This window comes from Lampetra planeri, chromosome 32 (genome assembly GCF_965212315.1).
Source record: "Lampetra planeri chromosome 32, kcLamPlan1.2.h2, whole genome shotgun sequence".
Taxonomy (NCBI): domain Eukaryota; kingdom Metazoa; phylum Chordata; class Hyperoartia; order Petromyzontiformes; family Petromyzontidae; genus Lampetra; species Lampetra planeri.
Genome location: NC_136138.1, coordinates 9,475,952 through 9,500,527, shown reverse-complemented (window position 1 = coordinate 9,500,527; position 24,576 = coordinate 9,475,952). Strand labels below are relative to the sequence as shown.

The 24,576-nt window shown below is 46.6% G+C and overlaps 1 protein-coding gene across 2 annotated transcripts; it reads left to right on the top strand.

The window, feature by feature from the left end:
* The first annotated feature begins 536 nt into the window (after positions 1-536).
* On the top strand, positions 537-23,598 carry LOC144729426 (inositol hexakisphosphate kinase 2-like). Of its 2 annotated transcripts, none has more exons than XM_078609699.1 (6): positions 537-677; positions 4,081-4,279; positions 13,622-13,712; positions 15,881-16,035; positions 16,697-16,872; positions 18,612-23,598. In XM_078609699.1, the coding sequence occupies exons 1-6, from the start codon at positions 609-611 to the stop codon at positions 19,131-19,133; spliced, it is 1,212 nt and encodes a 403-aa protein (XP_078465825.1). In that variant the 5' UTR covers positions 537-608; the 3' UTR covers positions 19,134-23,598. The 2 variants fall into 2 exon arrangements, with proteins under 2 accessions (XP_078465825.1, XP_078465826.1); XM_078609700.1 differs by lacking the exon at positions 537-677 and adding an exon at positions 751-851.
* The last annotated feature ends 978 nt before the right edge of the window (positions 23,599-24,576 follow it).

The window sequence follows — 24,576 nt, the reverse complement described above, 5'->3', positions numbered from 1 at the left end:
TATTTTTTGTAATGTTAACATCATGTATTACCTTCTAATTATTCGTGATTAAACTTTCTTAAGTAGTTTCTTGTAACGTTTACATTTTGACGTATTACATTTGAATTATTGTTATTGAACTCCTTATTAAGTATTTTCTTGGAACGCAAACATTAGTACGTATTATATTTAAATTATATTTTTTCGTTTTAATAATGAGTTTTTGTTATCAAACTCCTTAATGGCATTTTTTGTAACGTTAACATTATTATGCATTGCATTTTATAGTGTTTTATGAATGCAGGGCTAAAATAATAACATTTAAATCTACTTTTCGTTGGTAATGCCCCCCCCCCCGCGCCGTTTATAGTCGGCTTCGCACAGCGCTGTAAGAGGGTACGAATATAGCGCCGTTCGATGTACGCGCTGTTCTTTGGGAACGCAACTTCCATCTCGCGCGTTAAGCGAAGGACGCCCAGATGTGCGTGCGTGTGTGTACCTGTCGATAAACGGCCGCTTCCAGCACGAAACTCGTTGGACGAGTTCACTGTGTGTGTGTGTTGTGTCGCCAACGTGAGCTTTGGACGTGGGTGCGTAGGTGAAAGCAGAGGCGGAGTCTTGGCCAGGAAATGCGTGCGAATCGACAAACTGCTCTTGGCGCATTTGTGCGTGTACGTTGTTGTGTCATCACCCTCCCGGTAAGTGTCTCGACACCTACAACTATCTGCTGCTGCTGCTGTTGTAAATTTCAAGTAGTCGTGGTGGGGAGGGGGAGGGGAAGGAAGTGGTTTTGTGTGGTGAAAAGCAAAGGTTGGTTTTTTTTCAGACGTCTTCTGCAAAGCAGCCGGAGCCGGAATCGCTTCGTCGTGTCGGTTAGTCGCTTCGCACTTAAATCGCAGCCGCTTTGGAGCAGATCGTACGTTGCGTCTTCTTTTTTCATGTTTTCACTTTGTGGTTTATGATGAGGACGATGTCCATCGTGGTTGGGATGCAGTCGTTTGAATTCATGCGCGCGCGTTTTCATTTAAGTGCATTTAAAACAACGCGCTATTCTGTACATTATATTGCGCGTGGCAGCGTGTATATGTTGGGGGAGCTAAGTGGCAATGTTTGAGAACCGCTTTTTCCGTTTAGTTTGTTGTCCTTCCCCTCGCACCTCCGATTAGCACGGTTGACTGCGTCCGGTGGGAAATAAGTTCAACATACAGAGAACACGCATGTCGCCCAGGACGAGATGGCTTTGTGAGTTAAGAGTTCGTGGAGTGTTTTGCTGCTTTAACTTCGCCTTTGGAAGGAGCGTCATCGACAGCGTTTTACGATATGGGACGTAGTGTGTGAATTGCGTGGCCGCATTCGCATTTTGAGGTTTGTGTTTAATGTGTATCTCGACGAGTCTATATAGATCCCCGTGTTATCTACAATTGGCCTCTGAATCTCTGTCTAGTTTAGTTCATGACTGTGTTGGTTTATCATCTTGGTTCTTTCGGTAAAGTCACGTAGAATGGAAATAATAAAATAATAATAAATGAAACATAATAAAATAATTCTCACGACGTTTCGGCCACAACGCAAGCAGCCGTCCTCAGGTGAAGAACAGGTCTGTCTAGAAGACAGAGTCTGAATGACAACCCCAGGCTTGGAGCGTCTTTTTTAAGCTGGGTTGTTGGTTTAGTTGTAATTAATTGTACCATTGATGATGGTCAAGTAACAACGCACCGAGGGTAAAGTGGTGCAGCACTGACAATGCTTGTTCGTACCACCCCTGGTGAAACGCCCTCCCAACTCTTAAGCAGGGTTCGGCAAAACCAAAATAACAAGGAGAGGCATTTTCTTTTGAATTCGGTAACAAACAAAAAATCCACCAAAATTTCCAAGAGGCCGCAATGCACTGTGTGGTGAACACGAGACGGGGTGGGTCCTTCATAAAGAACGTGTCACGAAGCAGGCAATTAAAGAGCTGCAGGTTGTCGACCCATGAACTCGAGAGGGTGCTCTAGAGATGGCCCCCTTCAGGATTAATTTTGGCCTCCTTTGATGAATGCGTCTTTGAAAGAGATGATAGACCCCACATTTTACCCCACAACCATACTCGACGTGCCGACTGCTCAACTGTGGTTGTACCCATTTATACCGCTGGGTGATCAGGGTGTGACCTGGGGGCATTTAATAATATTTACCCATTATTTCAACTACCAGGCCGCGGAATTGAACTGGATTTTATTTGTAAGTCCAGCTTGCGAAACATTGCACCAACGTCCACAATATTGAAGTGTGCTTTGAATCAAATGCCTTTTTTTAAGTCTGGCGTCTTTTTATACTCTTTTGGAATATACATATCAATCATCAACCACGCTGCTGCGAAAACTGCAAAACTCGTTCGAAAAAGAGCCATGAGACTCACTCAGGCTTTCATGGCTTAACAGGCGTAATAATAACGAACTGTAATACATAACATTTTTGAGCTTGGTCATGTGAATCATAACATACTCTGTGAAAACCTAAACCGCATTCTGCACTCCCGAGTGGCTGCATAGCAGTACATTCTTTTGTGCGGTAAAAGCGAACGAGTCTGAAGTTCTGGGTTGTGCCTGTCTGCACAGGCAGTCAGTCCTCTGTCATTTCACAGCATGCCAATGTTGACGGTGCTTTTATACCGTGGGAATGCGATAAATATTAACCACATTACTTTGGCCATTCTCTTTTACAACCTCGTGAATGTATGCAGCTTGTAAGCGTAAATTGTGTAACCGTCTGTGCGGTCGTGGGGCATTTTCGTGACTGAAAGAAACTTCGGCATCCGTGCATATTGATGGTAACAGTTTGCATGACTGCATGTCTGAAGCCACCGATTGAGTTTTATTGGACTGCATTGGCTTTCGCGACCAATATCATCCATAATGGAGTTTTTTGTTTGTTTGTTAGATCGCGTAAATATATAAATGTGTCGTTGAAACCAGCCAGATTTGTGATCTGTCTGTCGCCTTATGAAGCTAGTTGTAATTACTGGCGAAACCTCATGGGACCTCCTTTGCAAGTGTCAAAATATGAGAATAGGTTTTCCCCTTTTTTTCTGGCAACAAAACAGGTGTTAAGATGTTAAAACACCAAACTGAAACCTTTTGCAAGGAATCATGTCTGCATTAACCACAGAGACTTGTGGTGAAAATACATGTTCTGACAGTATGTGCATTGTCTTTGAAACTGATTGGTCCACACCAGAGACAGCTTTCTTTAGAGCCTCGTCTCAAAACGGTGTTAGACCAGAGGACGCCAAAAGGTGAACAGCACAAAGACAATGCCACTGTTAGAACAATGAGAGCTTGGGGGTGAGCAGCTACATCATGGGACCTCCTTTGCAAATGACAAAGAAGGCGTCCTCTGGCGTAACACTGTTTAAGACGAGGCTCTAAAGAAAGATGTCTCTGGTGTGGACCAATCAGTTTCAAAGACAATGCATATACTGTCAGAGCATGTTTTTGTTTGTATTTTCACCACAAGCATCGTGGTTAATGCAGACATGATTCCTTGCTAAAGGTTTCAGTTTGGTGTTTTAACATCTTAACACCTGTTTTGTTGCCAGAAAAAAAGGGAAACTATATTCGTATACTGACGAAACGTTGTACTCGAATAGTAAATGTTGTGGCTTGGCTCCAACACACAGATGTGCTGTACTAGTGACGAATTGGCACGTTCTGTTTACGTGACAATCCTTACTAGTTGGCTGTGTCGGGTGGTGGCGAGTTTTAACGACACATTTATATATTTACGCGATCTAACCCAAAAAAAGCCTCTTATGGAATGCATTGATCAGTACATTGGTACCTATACATTATATCTTTGTAAACGTGAAAATGTTGTGGGGGTGGTGGAGGGGTGGGGGTGGTGAAGGGTTAAATTATAAACTAAAAAATTGTCATAAAACTACCACGTGGCCCAACGAATCAAGGTTCAAAGATTTGACTTGGGTGTTGCGGCATGAACGACTTCGTCCATGGTGACAGTCATCTTGTTCCCCACACCTCCGACTAGCGCGGCTGGCTACCTACGGTGCGAAAGAAGTTCAACGTCCTCATTTAGATCTTCTCGACCTTCTCAATGCAGGGGTGCCCGATGGACCTTTCTCCGGAAACCGGCGAGGCGTCGGGGCATGTCCTGCAGCCGTTCGCACACCTCGTGGGGGGTCACGCGTGCGTCCTCCGCTTCAACGACACCACCATCTGCAAGCCGCTGCTCCAGCGTGAGCACCAGGTGTACGAGAGCTTGCCGCCCGACATCGCGTGCTTTGCGCCGCAGTACAAAGGTGAGGGGTTGGGGGGGGCTACTGTGGTCGGGCTTTGCCTGTACTCGTCGGATTCACCGCACGACAAAAAGGGGCTCGGAGGCTTGACGTTCGTCGCGGGCTGGCGATGGCACTTGATGCGATGCGGCTCGGACGTGGTGCAGCCTATCCTCGAAATAACGTGGGGCAGATGTGCCCTTGTTCGGAATAGAACTGTGATGTGTTTTTTTTGGGGGGAGATCCGTGAGAATTTGGTTAAAGTTGGAAAACCACGCTGCCGAAGCTCGGACCGTTGTTGTTCGCTGCGTCTCCCTCCACCTCTGAGCTGAAACGTAATTTGCCAAGCAGTCCCAAATGTACAATTGTGAAGTTAACCGCTGTAGCATTGGAATAAATGTTCTAAAATTGGCTTATCATTTTCGGTGGTTTCAGTGGCATCCTCTATCTTTTGCATTTTATATATTTCTAGTATAATAACTTCTGGTGATAGGAAATTTGCAATTATAAGGGTAGAGGGCGTTCTTTATTTTCTAAAATAACGTTCTCCAAGATGACTGATTGTTTTGATTGTTATTGCAATGTCAACGGGGTTTGTAGCTCAACTGCCATCAATGGAATGTCAGCATTGTACACCCCAACACCGCTGGCACTTGATAACGGAGAAAAACATAGAGGTGATGTCCAGTCGGACGTCTTTAACCATTGAACTCTTTTTATCAGTCACTTCCAGTTGCGATGTGCACCTGGTAATCGACTGAAATAATATAGGCAAACAGCTTATAGGCACAAATATATCAGACGCGTGGCCGAGACCCCCCGCCCCCCCTCCTCCCCGTGCGCTTCGGGAGGACACACCTCACACGGAGCTTCTCGATTGAAAACTCATTTCTTTCGATCTGCTTTTTGGTGTTTAGTTTACTGTCCTTCCTTCGCACCTCCAATTAGCACGGGTGGCTACGTAGGGTGTGAAAGAAGTTCTAACGCGGTGCTTGCATAGCCCCGAGAACAAATGACTCGGTCCGGTCCGGCCATTCGCATAACTGGTGCCAAGCCACCCCCTGCTCCACTTGCTGCTACCCTGATGTTGATGCAAGCCACTGAAGGTGAGTCATGCTGAACTGACAAGGTTTATGGAACTTTTTAGAAAACCAATTTTTTATCTCAGAGCTGATATCGCTTGTCTCCCAGCAAGCCCCGATCTCTCGCACCAACATCCCCGGGCAGCATATTCAAAGCCCGCAAATGTCGCTCCGGTGCCATGTGTGGCACAAGGGGAGTCGCCATCCGCGACGTATGATGTTAGGAAGCCACTGGAGCCGTGCACTTTTAAATATAGATTTAAATATTCTTAGGTTTTTTCGGTAAAGTCACGTAGGTAAAACATCAAAATTAATAAAAAATAAAATAAAATAAAGATCACGACGTTTCGGAGGCAACACAAGTCTCCGTCATCAGGTGGGACCGTCACAGCTAGATTAGCTGCAGCCAGATTAGCTGCAGCTAGCTGCAGCTAATCTGGCTGTGACGGTCCCACCTGATGACGGAGACTTGTGTTACCTCCGAAACGTCGTGATCTTTATTTTATTTTTATTAATTTTGATGTTTTACCTACGTGACTTTACCGAAAAAACCTAAGAATATGAATCCTTGCAGTCACGAAAGCTTCAAATCTAGAATTATAGATTTAAAATATAGATTTAAAAGTGGAAAGTTCAGTTTGTTTTCCATCCCCCACACCTCGAGCTAGCACGGTTGGCTACGTACCGTGCGAAAAAAGTTCAACATACGTCCACACGAGCGTTTTGTGTTGCGGATTGTCAAGCATTCTGCAGCGGCCACATGTACCCATTCCACACAACACGCAATATCGATGCGTGTATTGTGAGCTTGGAGAACTGATGTTTATTGATGCATCATGACACCTCAACAGTTGTAAATACCTTTCACCTTACCGTGCTCGTCTTGATTGCTTGTAGTGTGATGTGGATGTTTTGCCCTCGAATGGACCCCGTAATTAGTGTGGGGTGTACTTGCTGATAACATCCGATAGTCCAGTCGCATATCGTTTTACGAGCCTGACTCTGCTGACAATATCCTGAAGGTTGAAACGAATTCGGAGCTTTTGTGTGCTTTGACAAAATGCCGCTTGAATATGTTGGTCTCCAAAACCGTTATGTTGAGAAACTAAAGACACAATTTTTAAATGCAGGGACACATAATGGAGTGCTGGGTATATTTGCTAGCACCCTGGAAAAGAGGTCATTTCCTTCTTGCATGCTCTGTAAAGCAGCATCACCATCTGTGGCCAGTGGTTATACAGGTTTCAATTAAGGTGTCGTCCGTTTTTTTTCATGATCAATGAACGGCAGTTTACGCGACCGCATACGCTTGAAATACTGGAAAAAAATGTATGTAGCTGTATTTTTTGTTTCACTAATGAGCTTCGGTGATAATTATCAAGCACACGCAAACAGAAAGAAGCATTTGAACAAAAGTAGCAACGTTGGCCCCACATTGCATGACCAAACTATTTGTAATACAGACCATTATGATGGATGATGATAGCCTACATTTTCAGAAGTGGCTGCACATGAAGAGAAATGTAAATATTCGAGACACTCGATTTAGAACACCCTACACCTCAAGACATGGAATCCTACCTGCTGGAAATAATCCTCCCAATCTCTCTCCTTCACTGAAGTCAGAATTAGATGGACCCATCACTCTTCAAGATCTCATGGAAGCTCTTAAAGAGCTTACACCTGGTAAAGCCCCAGAACCTGATGGTAGGACTATGGAATTATACAAGAATATTGGGACCCACCTCCTGTCCCACCTACTAAACACTCTGAATGAGGCAGAACTGCAGGGAAAGTTTCCAGACTCCATGAGTGAAGCCAGAATTAGTGATCCACGAGCCAGGAGGATGTAGCCAGCTATAGACAAATCTCCCTATTCAATGCAGATTACAAAATATATGCAAAGGTGCTTGTTAAAAGACTGGAAAAGGCCCTGTCGAGCATCATTGGGGAAGCCCAGACTGGCTTTATCAGGGGGAACGACTCCGCAGATAACATCCGGACCTTCGTCAATGCTGTTGATATCGCCACAAAATACAGAAAACGAGATTACTCCATTGCCCTGGATGGCGAAAAAGCATTCGATAGCGTAGAATGGAAGTTGCTGTTGAGCACCATGGAAGAAATAGGAACACCGGCCCTTTTCCTCAAGTGGTGCCAGCTATTGTACTCAGACCCCCTGCGCAATGGTCTCCACCAACGAAATCGTTTCATGAAGGTTGATGCTCGCGCGTGGAACTCGGCGGGTCTGCCCCTTATCCCCGCTCCTGTTTGCAATATCCATAGAGTCCTAGAGAGCAAAGGGCTGCGGTACGGGGATCGATAGAATAAGAGAAATCTCTATGCAGACGATGTACTATTAATCTTCTTAGGTTTTTTCGGTAAAGGCACGTAGGTAAAAATTAAAATTAATAAAAGTAAAATATTTTACTTAAGAATATGAATCCTTGCAGTCACGAAAGCTTCAAATCTAGAATACTATTAATCATCACCGGGCCCGAAACCTCAATCCCGGCCCTCCTGAAGGAGCTTAAGGAATATGGAGAAGTGGCAGGATGCAAGCTAAATGTAAACAAACCAGAAATAATGCCCATCTCCCCAGCTTTCCCGGCCCTCCCAATTGCATTGACCCCCTTCAAATGGTGCCCTCAGAGGATTAAATATCTCGGAGTCTTCAATCCGAGTCGGCTGAGTGAGCTTTTTTAAGGTGAACTTCCCCAATCCACTCCAAGAGATCCAAACTTCCCTGGCAGTGTGCAATATCCCATTGTCTCTTCCTGACGGGGTGCACTCGATTAAAATGATGATCGTCCCAAAGATGGTGTACCACCTGAGAATTATTCCAACTCGGATCCCACAAACCTTTACCCCCAGAAATTGCACTCCAACATTTCCTCTTTCATCTGAAATTGCAAAGCCGCGATAATAAGTTAGACCCCTACCCAGACGAGGAGTGAGAGAGGACTTGCTCTACCGGCCTTTGTAAAATACTACCTCACAGCTGGCAGGCATGCCACGAAGCATTGAATCTCGGAGGAGAGAGACGGAGTGTGGAAATCTTGGGAAAAGGCCTCAGTCTCGCCATGGAATCTGGAAGGTCTCGCTCACTCGCGCACCCGCAGGATAAGCCCTTGGGCATAAAGCCACTAGAGATGGTCAATACTACGCTGTGGATGTGCATAAACAGAATCACCCAAATCCTGAGGGGACTCAAATCCTACTCGCCACTTTGGAATAATCCGGCCCTGCAAGTTGAAAACAAGAGAATCAGATGGTCTGATTGGAAAGTGGCCCAGATTCAAATAGTCGGGGACCTTATGGCAGATAATGGCCACATTAACACATTACAATCTATTAGATAAATACCTCCAGGTTCGGGAACTGATCACTAGAGCCAGAGAAAGAGATCTAATACCACCCCCTCCTGGAGTAAAAAAATGGCTTCAGTCAGATAAAGAGAGATTAAAAACTATCTGTGGCATACTGGCTTCTGCTCTCAGGGACGAACAGTGGATGACCTCAGACCCTAGCGCTATGGGAGCAAATAGTAAATCAGCCAATCTCCAACAAGACATGAACCCAGATTTGGAATTCCACTTCCCAAGGGGTCAGATCCCTCCCCCTGAGAACTATCCAATTCAAATTTCTACACGGGGCCTAAGCGACCAATCAGAGGAGGGCCAAGTTTGGTGTAGCCTCATCTCCGGACTGCCCAAGGTGCCCCCTGGGTGTAACACGCGATTACAAACATGCTTTCTGGTCATGTCCGACTATTGATGAGTTATATGAAAATATAATGGGGGTATTCAATACGATGAACAATACATCTGTAAAATATAAGTGTGGAAACTACAGTGGGGCCTAAGAGAAGTGGGACTGACTCGAGAACAGAACATTTTGTTAAGGACTCTCAATGTAGCAGCCATAAAAACCGTATTGAGTACGTGGCAGAATCAGGAACCCCCCTCCCATACTCAATGGTTGTATTCATTAGGCCCAATCTCAGCATTGGAGCATCTGACCTATAAGCTCAGAGACAAGGAAGAAGAATTTACCACGTGCATGGGGTCCTTTGCTAAACATTAGAACACTCTTACATACCCGACCTGGCACCCCCCCTCTCCCCCAAAGAAAATCTCCCCCCACCCCCCCCCCACCTGCTCTGATGAGTCCGGATTACCTAATACCGTCGATGCAAACTGGTAAGGCCATCCAGAAGGTCAGGATGTTGCAATGTGTGATGTGGGGGAGTGTGTGGAATAAAAAAAATAGTTGTCTATATACTAAACAAATAATTGAGACACTCACCCCCCACCCTCTGATAGTGTTTTGTATTTAAAAAATGTTTTTGCTTTTGCTGCGGTCTGATGAAGCATTTGAACTCATAACGACCTACTGTACTAAACTATGGTGGTGGTGGTCGTGATGCCGTCATGTGGCCTTGCAATCCCACAAAAAGCCGCGGGCGCCACTGTTAAAACAACCTTGCAAGTTTCTGAATGCCCCCCCCACACCACCATCCGCCTCTGAATCAGCGTGTGCGTTTAGAGTGTTTGGCTGAGCTGCATAGCTCAGTGGGCCTTACCTGGAAAAATAAAAAATAGTGTTTTTAGTTTCATTATAAGTGTGTACGTCACAGTTAGCGGATAGGCGGGTAGGTCAACTGCGGCGGGATAAAGTGTGGAGTGCTCTCCCACCCCGGCCAGCGCAGAAGAGTAGGCCAAATATCCTTGTCGAGAGGGGCTGGCGAGAGCTCCCTGTGGTGGAGGGACCTTCCTCCCGCCGGCAGTGGTGTGAGCAGGACATTTCAGGGCTGCACCTTTACCTTTGTACTTTATCCTCACCACTGTAGATCTCTGAGGAATATACATTCGCAGACCCATACGCCTCCTTCACACAGCTGTCCCTGCACCTCAAAAAAACAATAACTGTTTTGTACACATGCCATCAGCCACCTACCCTCTGGGAATGCACAAATTCAGCGGCATTCGGTCAACACAAACTCTGCACCAATATTGTCATACAGCGTGCGTCTCCACAGCAAAGTGATGGGATGTTGAACTTCTTTCGCACCGTACGTAGCCGACCGTGCTAATCGGAGGTTCGGTGATGTGCGAAGCAAAACAGATATTTTACATGTGGAATTACAAATGTGTCGTCAGCCAATTTACTCTGTTACTTATATTCAGCCATTTTGCGTTTTCACATCTGTGGACGCGGATTGTCCGTGGTGGGCCGCCCCCGAGGGTGTTCCAACAATGTAAACGGCGATCGGTGCGTCACCGAACACCTGGTCAAGTGAAAATGTCATTCGCCGACACCTGTATTTAAAACAGCGGCCAAGGATCACAATCGCCGCTCCGCGTTTGTCTTGCAGGGTCAAGGCAGTGCCGGATGAAGCTAGTGTGGGGCCTGTAGCACCTGTTATAAAGGGGCCCGAAATAAAAAAAAAACGTAAATATGAAAACACTAATTTTTTACTTGCACAATAAAGCAATTGTATTTTTTCATTTGCTATACAGCCAGATAATACGACAAATTGCTAACCCTTAACACCCAGTCGTTCGTAAAAGTTTAAGGCGGTATAGTACTCTAGTAATAGAGCAAGTGCAGAATCACTGAACCAGAGTTGATAGCTTGAAAGCATTTAGCGCGAGGCCCTTGAGAGTGCGGGCCCGTAGCATTTGCTACTTGTGCTACTAGGAGAATCTGGCACTGCAGTAAGGGCGTAGGCCAGCGGTCTCGAAACCTTTTTGGCACCAGGGACCGGTTTCGTGGAAGACAATTTTTTTACGGACCGGGGTGGGTCATCATTGGGTCTTCCCCCTTTTCAAAGAAGCTCTGCAGCGACGTGTGTATTTTACTAATTCTGGCTAGGGGTTAGCAGCTTGTGGGCTTACCAAAACCGTGACTGAGACAAGTGCGCAGTGCGGGAAAGAGGCGCGGACGGAAGTGGTCAACAATAAAACAATTGGGGCGGGTTCCACGCGCGGACTCACCGCTCTCACCTGCTGCTGCTGTGCGGCCCGGTTCCTAACAGGCCGCGGACCGGTACCGGTCTGCGGCCCGGGGATTGGGGACCCCTGGCGTAGGCAATATGCGCGGGCATGGCCGCCCAACACTCGGCAACCGATATATATTTAGTCCGTAATAATAGTGGTCATTTGGGTTAGATCGCGTAAATATAAATCTAGAAATATAAATGCGTCATAAAACCCGCCTCCACCCGACACCGCCAGGTTAGTTGAGGGTTCGTCACGTAAGCAAAACGTGCCAATTCGTTACGAGTACAGCACTAACCGGTGTGTTGGAGAATAAACCCACAACATTGTTTAAACAAAAACACATCCCATCTTATTTGCAGGAATATGTAGTATATGTTTCATAATATATTTAAACGATAATTAAATACCGTACAGAACTGTGAAATCTATTCTGTAATGTGATATGAGGAGTGGTGCGCCATATGAACCCAGCTTTCCCCGAGTTAGATTCTTGTAAATGGGAAACATTAGTGGCGATTGACATCTGAATCGGTACTGTGTCTCCCCTGGTCGCACTGCCTTTACCAAATCGCACATACTTCATAACCAGCGTGGTGAAGTATGTTCAAACCACCTCCATATCTGACACGGCAGCCGTCTGGAACGCTCTTCTTCTCCGATGCTAGAAAACCACTGGAGCGATGCACTGGTAAATCTATATTGAGAACTCGTTTGTTTAGACCTACTTTTTAGCATTTTATTTGTCCTTCCCCCACGCCTCCGATTAGCTCGGTTGGTTACGTACGGTGCGAAAGAGGTTGATCATAGATACAGCGTATACATACCTCGGTGTGGCGGTTCAAGTCTTGGCTCATTATGATAATCTTCTCTGTAGTCTGAGACTAACCGAAGATCAAATGTAGACTTATCCCTCCGTCGATCGGTATTTGCCGGTTCCCCTCGACGCGCATGCCCTACTTTCTATATACAGGCTTGTTTTTACTTGGCTGCATTAATATAAATAAAATGGCCAGATATGACGTAGATTCAACAATTGACTCGTTTGATAAGACTTCCATTTTTATCAGTGTGTCAGGAAGCAAGTCTCAGCTTTTTTTTTTCTATCGCGCAACTCTCACGGGTCCAATCCATCATGAATGTGCAATATAAGGGGCCATACATTGAGTACTTACACATGGAGGGGAGAGGGGGGTTAACCCAAATGCGTAGCTTGCGTATGGGGGGGGGTCTACTGACAATGTACGTACGCATAGGAAACGGGGTGGGGGGGGGAAGCCTCAATAATAATGGGTCTACATTGGCCTTCAAATTAGTTACTCATCCTTGATCGTTTCTGCGTGGATTAAATATCGGCCGTTCTATAGGATTTTGGGGGGGAGGGGGGTGTGTAAAAAGTCCTCGTGCCTACAGGGAGGGGGGGAGTTTTGACAGACTTTTACGTGCCTACTAAAGGGATGGCCCCTAACCGCACGTAGTATGCTCTTTGGAACGACGCCACTTTGAGTCTCTCTCGCAAAACTGGCTCAGGCTCAGGGATGGATCTCGAACTTGAGCTGGTAACTCGTTCCATGTCTTCGGGTCCGTAGACCCCGATAGCGCGCTGGTGTAATGCATTACCTATTACTTTACTTAACCTAACAATGTGCTGATGCAATGATGTTATAAATTGCACTGCACTGTATACCTCTGTGGTTACATACCCCCCCCACCACCACCCCCAACCAAGCCTTCGCCCTTCTCTCTTCTCTCACGCTCATGCCTTGCAACAATCCCCGCTGTGCATCTGCACACGGGAGCTGATTTAAATTGCTCGTCAAAACATTACCGCATTTATTGTCATGGCCAGTGGCACTCGGATTCCTCCAGTCAAAGTAAAGATTCTCATGTAGGGGGCACCACGGTGGTGAGATGTTAACTCCCTCGCCCGATATGCAGGAGGTTAATGGGTTCGATCCCATCCCTGATGCCAGTGTATTTGGAGTTTGCATGTTCTCCCCGTGGTCGCGTGGATTTTTCTCCATGCCCTCCGGTTTATCCCTCCACATTCTAGAAACAACACGCATTTCGAGTATTTGACTGCTGTAAATTTCCACATGATGATAAGCCACTTCCTTGAGCTATCATTTGTGGCCAGGTCACTTCTGAAAAAAGAGCTACATAGTTCAGCGGGCCTTACCTGGTAAACTAAAAATAGTTTAGCTTAGTTTCTAGACAGTGGGTTTTGTAAATCCAACCGTGGTCATGCTGACTGTTGCACCTGCTGCCTGCCCTCAAACCAGGCACTGTGTCCTTGAACATCGAGGAAAGGAATGGCGAGAGGTACTTTGTCAACTACCCTCAAGTGGACAACACGGAGGACACCAGGATATGGTGAGTGGATATTCCATTGATGCATTGTAACATATGAATGCATATACAGTACTGCAAAGGGCTGATCTCAATATACACGTTGCCCTGGTTACACAAAATTGTCGCGTCTTCATGGCTATCACTCATTCTCCCTATCTCCATATTTCTCTGTCTTTCTCAGTATCTCAATCTAGCCAGTCACCTCGATCGCCCATCCCAAAGGCTCCGACTGATGCAATGTGTGTGTGTGTGCTAATGACAAGCTCTGGTTGGGCAGCCGAGGTCTCACTCCGAACCATTGGAGCAGCATTATAATTTCAACAGCTGTGTAACGCTGTGTGGAAGCTACCCTTGGCCTGTCGCTCTGAACAAAGCTCTAGGTCTTCTCGGCCACAGTTATGGCCTCCCTTCTCTATGCTTGCGAAACGTAGAGCCCTCTAATGGAACATCTGTGCTGGTTTAGAACATTCAGGCTAGCCTGCCTACGATCCATCCTGGGTCGAACCAGACTGGATTGTGTGAGGAGTTCACAGATCCTTGAAAGATCAGGACACAATCTCATCAGTGATGTCCTCTGGCAAGCGAAGCTGTGTTGGCTGGGTCATGTAGCCCGCATGTCCAGCTGTTCAAGGAGCTTCTGTTCGGCCAGATAGAAGAGGCACTGCACGGGCAAGAGAAGAGATGGACTGAAATATTTGGAGCTGATAGGACTGCCGATGACTGGTGCCAGCAGTGTCGAGATTGGTTTCTGTGGAGGTGGTTTGTGAAGGATGCTGCAGTGGTTAGCGCGCCGTGCTAGAGCCCAGCAACCCAGTGACTATCATTTGAACCGGTCCTGGGCCTCCTCTAGGTACACTCAGTCTCAAATGAGGACCTGGTGTAGTGTGCAAACATCAGCACTATGGAGACAAAGTTCAGTCGGGCGGGGTGTTGGCTACCCACCCCCTCGTATGCCGTGCCGGCCTTCAAAGGTGCTCGCTTACAGCACTTGCCCCAAATGTCGGTTAAGGCTATACGGGGGATCTTTGTCTTTGTATGTACATAATAACGTACAGCGCTTCACTGACAGATAAAGGGCCTCCCACACTATATTGGATATCTAGATTTGAAGCTTTCGTGACTGCAAGGAATCATATTCTTAGGTTTTTTCGGTAAAGTCACGTAGGTAAAACATCAAAATTAATGAAAATAAAATAAATAAAAAACAAAAATCACGACGTTTCGGAGGCAACACAAGTCTCCGTCATCAGGTGGGACCGTCACAGCCGAATTAGCTGCATCAAGTGAGGCAATGATTCAAGAAGTAATCCCTTATAAGCAAGTTGAAGGGGGGGGGAGCTCATCATTGGCTACCACATTCTGATGAGCTCCCCCCCCCCTCTCCTCCCCCCTTCAACTTGCTTATAAGGGATTACTTCTTGAATCATTGCCTCACTTGATGCAGCTAATTCGGCTGTGACGGTCCCACCTGATGACGGAGACTTGTGTTGCCTCCGAAACGTCGTGATTTTTTGTTTTTATTTTATTTTATTTTCATTAATTTTGATGTTTTACCTACGTGACTTTACCGAAAAAACCTAAGAATATATTGGATATGTGGGTTGTTTGGCTATACTTGACCATGCTAGTCACTGCCGGTAAGTGAAGGGCTGGCCTATGATAGGTTCTGATGTCGTTCACCAATAATAATGTTCGCTGAGCTTGAGAATCAAACTTAGCGCATCAAGATTCAGAGAGCAGTGTGTACTCACCACTACACTCCCACTCCACACTTATATTTAGTATTTAATTAAAATTACATTTTCATCATTTATAGCAATCACTTACAACATTTTTTTTTACAAAATAATGCATAATATAAATACTGTTCTTGTTTGTGCTTATCAGGTTAATTTAAGTTATGGTCATTATGTTTTTGGCAAACAAATATAGTGTTTAAAACTCCTAAAACATTGAACTGAGCAAGTGATGCAGGCGGTTCATAACAGCTGTTTCAGTGGACCCACGCCATTGCTGAGGCCCCGAGTTAGAATCGGGGGGGGGGGGGGGGGCTGCGCATTCTCTCAACACGACAACATTCTCCGTTGTCGCTTGAAGCGAATTCCTTTTCTTCGCCCCGTGACTGACACGGACAGCGCCGTGAGATTACGATCGGAGGCGATCAGCGTCTCGTCGTCGTTTGCGAGCAGCGAGCAGCAGAATGGACGTGAGGGCGGCACGAATGGCGGAATGGATTTCGGCCCGGACGCTCCTCCCGCTGAAAATGGCAGTGACGTCCGCAACAAAGACTTCTGCGCGCGGATAGAACGCCTGCAGAAAAAGTTCAAGGACCAGAACCAACACCGTATCCTCCGTGCCGCACTGCGCGCTCTCACACCTGCGCCGGCAAGAGTACTTGCGGTAAAGCGGTTTTGTCAATCTACCGCTGGATGAGGGCCTTCCCACACCGTATTGTCCGTCGTGGGTTTTTTTGACGTTGCTTCATTATGCTGGTCTCAGTGTGCGTTGGCGAATACGGAAAGTAAAGATGCGGGGGGGGGGGGGGCATAGAATTACAGTCTAACGATGGATTTGGCTGCGCTCTCCTCCGCTGCCCGAAATGTAACCTCGAGCTGAAAGACATTTGTAAAAGCATATTTCGGCTAAATTTCATATCAACTTTGAAAAAAAAAAACAACGAGATTCAAGTGCAGCCCTAAAATTGTTTGCTCATGAATCAGAATCTGTATTTAGACTGGAAGAGGAATCCGATAAGCCATGAAGCTCTTTTTCAAAGATGACCAGTAAATTGGGACTACGCGACATAACATTCGTCACCCTCCTGAAAAATCGTCACGGAGCCTCGGCGAGGTTTTCCTGGGTAGACGAGCGTAACAATAACAATAAGTCATGCCGATGATGACGACGACGATGATGACGACGACGATGATGACGACGACGATGATGACGACGACGACGACGATAACGGCGATGACACAATTGAGTCCTTGACGAGCACCCCGCAGGGTTCATCCTGCTGGAGAACCTGGTGTCCGCGTACGTGGCGCCGTGCATCCTGGACCTCAAGATGGGCGTCCGGCAGTACGGAGACGACGCGCCCGAGGACAAGAAGGCCCTGCACACGCGCACGTGCCAACAGAGCACGTCGTCCGTGCTGGGCGTGCGCGTCAGCGGCATGCAGGTACAAACAAAAAAGAACACCGGCCAAGAGAAACAACGATGGTAACACTCGAGGGAGGGGCACGCAACCGTGTTCCATTGATTTACGTGCATAGACACAGAAAGTGGCTTGCTAGCTTCCTTTTGTATTTCCACAACCCCCCACCCGCCCCCCCCCCAAGTTTATCCCAATTGCGACATCAAAATCATGTCGCGACACGAGAAATGTTCTTGGATCTAACATCACATCGCCATAGGGGTGCGCCACGGTGGTGAGATGTTAACTACCTCGCCCGGTATACAGAAGGTCGTGGGTTTGATCCCGACCCTTACGCCTGCTGTATATTTGGCGTTTGCGTGTCTCTCTCCCTGTGGTCATGTGGATTTTTCTCCGGGTCCTACGGTTTGTCCCTCCACATTGAGAAACATGCCTTTTAGAGTATTTGGCTGCTATAAATGTCCACGTGAGAAACCACTTCGTTGGGTTATCATTTGTGGTCAGGCCACTTCTGAAAAAGAGCTGTATAGCTCAAAGGGGGCCTTACCTGGTGAAAGAATAAATAGTTGAGAGCGTAGTTTTATCACCCAGAACAACGCAAGCCTTTGTGTTCGAGAACGGCCCACAGAAGCAGAAATTCCAGAGCTACCTCTGAGGTGCCTTTGATGACCTCTGGACCACACGTCATGGGGAGGGGGAGCACTTCCCCAATGGCTCTGCCATGTGAGGGCGAGGTTCGTCACTTGACGATCAAACTGATATTTTAATTCTCAAAAGCTGTAATTTAGCCAAATTTTAAATGTGGAACCAAATTTCACATGATGGGTTTTTTCTGTACAGTTATTGTGACCGGGCTGAAACGATCAACTCGCTACACTCGAGAACCGGTTGAATCACATACAGATGACTGAACGTAGAATGGCTTTTTAAGCGTCGTCATCTTTATCAACATGATCTCAATCGTCCGTTGGATGAGGCCTCCCCAAGCCTCTGCCGCCCCTCACGATCCCGCGATGTAATATTCCACCTAGCACCTGCACGCATGATTTATTTGTGGAAAATTGACATCACGGTCACACGGTGACATCCTCAGCATGGCTTGTAACACTGTGACATCCGTTGCTTCGGTTGAAATGCCATTGGCACTTAATCGTCCGAGTTAAACATTCTACTGCATTTTTTTTTTATTCCCTCCCAACAATGGTCTCTTTTGGTTCATAGAACAAATTGTACGTGACTTTAGGCTTGCTTTGCAATCTTCTCTGTTTTTCTTCAGTCAACCAACTTGATTCAGGGTTTGCCTGCTTGTACAAATGCTGCTGGAAATCATTGCTGTCGTAGAGCTGTGTCCTTCACTTATTTTCAGAGGCGGGGGGGGGGGAACACTTTCGCTGATAAGACATCCGTGTAAGGACCTCCTGGCCACCACACATGAAACCATTGAGTTTGACAGCACGATGATGAGGGGGTGTTTTCACAATTGTGTATTGTCGGGGGCTGCACGTCAGGGGCTGTACTAACGGTCACCAGGGGCCGCCAGTGGCCCGCGGGCCTTGCAACGAAGAACGCTGTCATAGAAGGTCCATAGACTGACTCGTGTTGTCAGGCGGCTCCCGGCACACGAAGCCAAACGTCAGACGTCGCGCTCAACAGTGCTCAGCACAACCCGAAACGCATCGAACAGCGAGTAATACTTTGTGCACCGAGAGCCACCTTCCTGAAACAACAACCGAAATCCTCGCCTGGGTCCCTCCCTCCTACAGGTGTACCACGTGGACACACGGCAGTACGTGCACATGGACAAGTACATCGGGCGCAAGCTGTCGGTGAACGGCTTCAAGGAGACGCTGACCCAGTTCTTCCGCAACGGACAGCGCCTGAGGAAGGAGCTCCTGGAGCCCGTCCTGCGCAAGCTCTCGGAGCTCAGGGTGGCGCTGGAGCGCCAGGACTCGTACCGCTTCTACTCCAGCTCCCTGCTCATCATCTACGAGGGCCAGGAGGAGTGCCGCGTGGGCAACGGGCACGGCGACGAAGCGACGGGCGCGTTGGCGGCGAAAGTGGACGTGCGCATGATCGACTTTGCTCACACGACGTGCCGGACGTTTCTGGACGACCCAGTGGCTTATGATGGGCCGGATGAGAACTGCATCATCGGGCTGTGCAGCTTGATCCGCTTCCTCTGTCAGGTGAAGCAAGAGGCCGAGAACGTGGCCGTCAATGGCCATGCGCACGAGACGAGCTCGGCACAGCTGGATCCGGCATCGCTGTGTACTCCAAGCCGGTGACCCGGCGAGGGTAGGGGAAACCGGTGCACGGCCAATGCTGTCCGAATGAGTTCTCTTCACCGAGGAAAAAATAATAAGACGGTGTTCTCAAGGATTAAAAGACGCTCCTGAAAGCGAGACTTGTGCCCTGTGTCAGTAGAATTACGCAAATCTGGTCACCCACACACCCAACACATTTCTTCACAACTGCTTTGTGTGTTTAGTTTGTTGTCCTTCCCCCGCACCTCCGATTAGCACGGTTGGCTACGTACGGTGCGAAAGAAGTTCAACAAACATCCACTGGATTTTGAGACTCGTCCCCAAACTTCAGATTTAAATTACAGGGGGGGCACAGTGTGACTTATGATCCATAGAATACGGCGAATGTAGCAAGTGTACAACTCATGTAATTTTAATATTTGCACGCCTCGTAGAATATTATTTTAACTCGAGGGCTGAAACGTTTAAGCTACCAAAAAAAGCAAGTCGGGGAAGTAAGCCATGGTTACGGTGTACATCGTTGTGGTTGTGCTGCATAGGGGGGAGCGGTGGTGCAGCGGTTACGCCACGCTACGAACCCGGCGACCCGAATTCGATTCCCGCTCACGGCCAACACCGGTGACGATTAACTGAACCGGTCCTGGGCCTCCCCTAGGTCGACTCGGCCTCAAATGAGTACCTGGTCTGGTGTGTAGAAACATCGCCACTGGGGGGGGGGGGGGAGACGAAGGCGGTCGGGCGTGGTGCTGGCCACCCACTCCCTACGTGTGCCGTACCGTCCTTCGTAGGTGCTAGCTTGACAGCACTGGACCCAACGGTCTGTTAGGGCTATACGGTGGGGGGGCGGCGGTCTTTGTCTTTAGCAGCGTAGTGCTCAGGTGTGGTGTGCGCTCGTGTCGTGGCGCGTGTTGTTCGTCGGGAGCTGAACGCCCCGGAAACGCCTCCCGGCCGCGTGCAGCCACAATGTTGGACATGGCGCCGGGCAGCGCCGGCCGCCATTGCTGTCAAATTTTTCGCATCTTTTTGGACCTTGAACGATGCTTTTGCAACGAAAGGGCAATTGCACAAATTCTTACACAAATCCGAACACACGTTAATGTCTCCTGCAAATTGTACGGTTTTCTGTTCCAAGTGAAGGCGCTTAATGTTCTGCTCATGTACTCATACGTTCTGCTCTTCACCGAGGCTTCCACCTGTGCGTGGCGTTTTTTGTAAATGTAAGTCGCGAAACATGTCCAGTGTCAACGTGAGTTAACATCACTGCTATTTATTACAGATTTAAATGTTTCACTCGGCAAAGCCTCATTGAGCCTCAGAATGAGTGTTTATTTCAGGATGAACTTGTTTGGAAGGTTTGGGCCAATTTAACTGCGAGTGTTGTTACGCATGGGAGGGAACTTAATGTCTCAGGAAACCCTAAAATTAGTTTTGTTTAAATACATTAATCTACGTTAATGTTACAAAACTGCTCGACAACCAAGCATCGAGATAGAAATGAGCATGTGGACTTACGCCGACGTCGGGTCAAATATTTCCATAATTTCAACTTGTAACACTTGTATTTTCTTGTACTTCGAATAACACGAATCCTGTGAAGCTCTCGGTTCACGGGAACCTGAGCTGGATACAAACCTTGAGATTGAGAAACCTTCAACATCCCTACGTCCACACCCCCCTTCCGCCATGTTTAACTTTGAATGCCCCTGAAACTGCAGGTGTGCAATATTTTATCTGGAGTGGTCCATTTATTGTCAGGGGAGAGGGGGGGGGTGAGAAGGGAATGGACTTCCGTGTACGGAGTGAACTTAGTGAAAGGTGCTACTTTAAGATATGAAAAAAACAAAGCAATGTCGACATCGGATGTAACTTTTAAGACTACCTGGTACCAACAGATATTTCTTTCAAACTGCTTTTCGTGTTTAGTTTGTTGTCCTTCCCCCGCACCTCCGATTAACACGGGTTGGCCACGTACGGTGTGAAAGAAGTTCTACATACAAATATAATTGGTGGAATATTACCGAGTAGGTTTTTTGTCGTCGTGTTGTAAAAATGTCAAACGTATTTTTCGAGTCGTGCAGCCTGTTTGGCACAATGACCGACGTTTCGCTCCACGTGTTGGGAGCTTCTGCAAACACCCGAAGCTCTCGGCACTTGGACAGCATTGTCGCACATCGTGCTAAACGACAGATCCGATGGCTGTAGAAGTGCATACACAAGTTACATACGTTTCACATGAAAGTATAAACAGCGATCATAATATTTTTACCGATTTTTTTTTTTTCCTATGCAAACCTCTCCGTTTACATGCGCTGTCAGTGTGTGAATTGCCATTTTTGATGAATGCGACTTTTTCGTTACTTTACTCGGTGAACCAATAATTGTTTTTTTGGGAGTGTACCTCGTGACACCGCACACAAACTCCTCAGTCACAACGGGAACACGTGCAGCGGTTGTGACGTCATCCGACGGCATTTACAAAATGGCGGTATTTTCCTTTTGATTGCTAATCTCCCGGTGACGACAGAAGACAATTGGCGCCCCAAGCGAGGCATTTAAGCCACCGATCCTCCACCCCCGTGCTCGTGTCCCGCCCTGCCCTGGCCTGGCTATGATACGGCACCGACTGGTCATCCACCCTGGGCTATGATTAGAAGTATTTGGAATGGCCGACCAGAGTGTGAGGATACGCATGAACGAACGTAAAGAGAGCGTAGATGGCTCACCGATGTGAAGACATGCCAAGACGGTTGTGGTTGTAGTCTGTGGAATGAATGTGCCCTCACAACGAACCGTTGCCGATCTTTAAACGAACAGGCATCTCGTGCACAATTTGTACAGTGGCCTATTCATCTGGCACAACCACAGAAATGAAAGGATTGTTGACAGAGTTTCACGCACAAAGTGGGTGGCCTCTACTCTTGATGCATCGCTTCAACGATTCACTTCGTTGAATATCGTCTTACATTCAGGATGCACAGCTTAAAGAGTGTGATCATTTGGTTTTTTTGTTACGCTGCATGCAAATATTCACGGTATGCTGTTACAAATGAAGGTACAGCGAGGGAAGAGGTCTGCACAAACAAGACGGTCAAACACGCGAAACAAATACCATTTGAGATGTTACAAACGATGTAAAAAAATTAACCCGTAAAAACAAAATGTTTCACTATAAATCCTTTATATGCGTGGCATCGGGGCGGCCAGAGTCCTCTCGTCCTCTGGCTTGAGATGGCTGCCACCTATGGGTCAGATGATTGTGTGCCAGCATTAACCAATTGGTAAATACATATTTAATTTTTTTCCCTAAACAGTGTAAAATTTTGGGAAAAAAATTTCAAGAAAATACATTGTCACGCACAACGAGTCTGTGTGCAAAATGTCAGCTCGATTGGATCACGGGAAGTGGGTTAAAAAACGACCGAAAGATTTGCACGGTCCTAAGCAAGCAAGCAAGTGAACTTAATATAAAGGATTTAAAAAAGAACCGATTCTTGAATGGAAAGACGACCCTGAATGAAGACTATCAAATTCGCTGTCGGGGTGAATCATTCTATGCTTACTCTTTAACTGTTTAGAGATGGTAAAGATAAGTAGACTAATCTAAAAAAAAATGTAAGAGTGGAACATTTTTAGCAAGTTATTGATTTTTTATTTCATCTCGCGTCGCCTATTCCACGTGGTTAAAGGTTCATTAAGTTATCCATGTAATGCACCGTGTTGAATGTTAATGTTTGGTTGACATTTGTTAAACTCGTCCTCGGCTTAAGTACTCGCCTTGATTTCATTTTAAACGGTGACGGATACACTCCTGTGTTCTCATTTCAGTGTTTTATGAAGTTAAATACCTACATGGGCTGCATTGCAGTTACATTGTCAGGGTGGTGGCCACCCATTATTGCCATGGGCTGTGTTTTACATAGACATCGACTCGGCAACCTGTATGAAGTTGCCAAGACTTTCATGAAAATGGTTTAAAATGTACAAATGTACAGTAATAAACATCGGTAATTATATTCTTGGTTCTTTCGGTAAAGTCACGTAGAAGGGAAATAATAAAATAATAAAAATATAAAATTATAGAAATTCTCACGACGTTTCGATTGCAACACAAGCAATCATCATCAGGTGTGAAATCCACAGCAATAATTTTTTGAAAAAAAGTGGCGGTTTGTCCTAACGTCAGCACCACAGACAGCGATTTGGCAGTTGCTGTGGATTTCACACCTGATGATGATTGCTTGTGTTGCAGTCGAAACGTCGTGAGAAATTATTATTGTTTCATATTTGTATTTTATTATTTCCCTTCTACGTGACTTTACAGAAAGAACCAATAATATGAATCCCTGCAGTCACGAAAGCTTTAAATCAAAAATCTGTAATTATGTTTAATGCGTAACGCTTGGTTTTAAACAAGTTAATGATTTATGCTAATTGGTCACGTTTGTCTTTGCAATTATCATCAAAATAAATCAACATTTTCATTGAACATTGCCTTTTATGAACAATTTAGCCCATATTGGCCCTGAATGTGTGTCTTTCTGTCCTTAACAAGTTGAACAATCACCCTGCTCGAATGGCCATCGGAGGGTGCTAATCTCGGTTGATGATGACATTACTCTGGCGGGGGGTGGTCAGTGGTGTAATTCAACTCACTAGTACTGTATAATATAAGCAATCCACATGCTCCCCAACTGTTGGGTCAAGTAAACAAAAACGTGTGGTACTGCATTGGCAGTGGTGTACTAACAACACAAATTGCACAAACGTTAACAGAACTGCCCTCATAATCAAACTATATAACGGACGTTTTGGACAACGAGTTACTTCTCTCTGCCGTGATCAACGTGTGGAGTTTTCATCACAAATAGACTTGGTGCCGTCAAACATGTATCTCTTCCAGCTCAGGTAGATAAACACATTCCTGCGGAGGGAGCTGGTAGGAACGTTGGGTTGCTCGGTCAATGGCCAGGGTCAACGGCGGCGTGGTGTCTTCCGCAAATATGCCCGACTGTGAGGGCGGGCACAAGCCGGCGTGAGTAGGTTAAACGTTGAGTTTTATAAGGGCACCACGGGGTGACCAGCCCCTCCCCAGTTTTGTTGCCAGATAAAAGGGTAAAAAAACAATTACTGTATCAAAGTTTTTTTTCATTTTGCAACGGCGAGCTTGGGTAAACAGGCTGCAGAGTTCACATTTGCAGTGACCTTCATATTTGTGTGTCTCTCCAGGAGCGCCGTGAGTTGTCGCCGCATTGCGAATCACTTTCACGAGTGGCAACGTCTCGTCAAGGAAGGAAGGGAAGTAGGTGAGATGGGGGGGGGGTATCCGCATAGGCGCTGAATGCGGTCAAATACATGACGATGAAATGTAACACGAGCAGGTAAATAACAACGACGACTTCAATAGTACCATAGTAGTCGTCGTCGTGGCAACGCCGCTGCTGTAACACGATAGCCACTGCGGGCG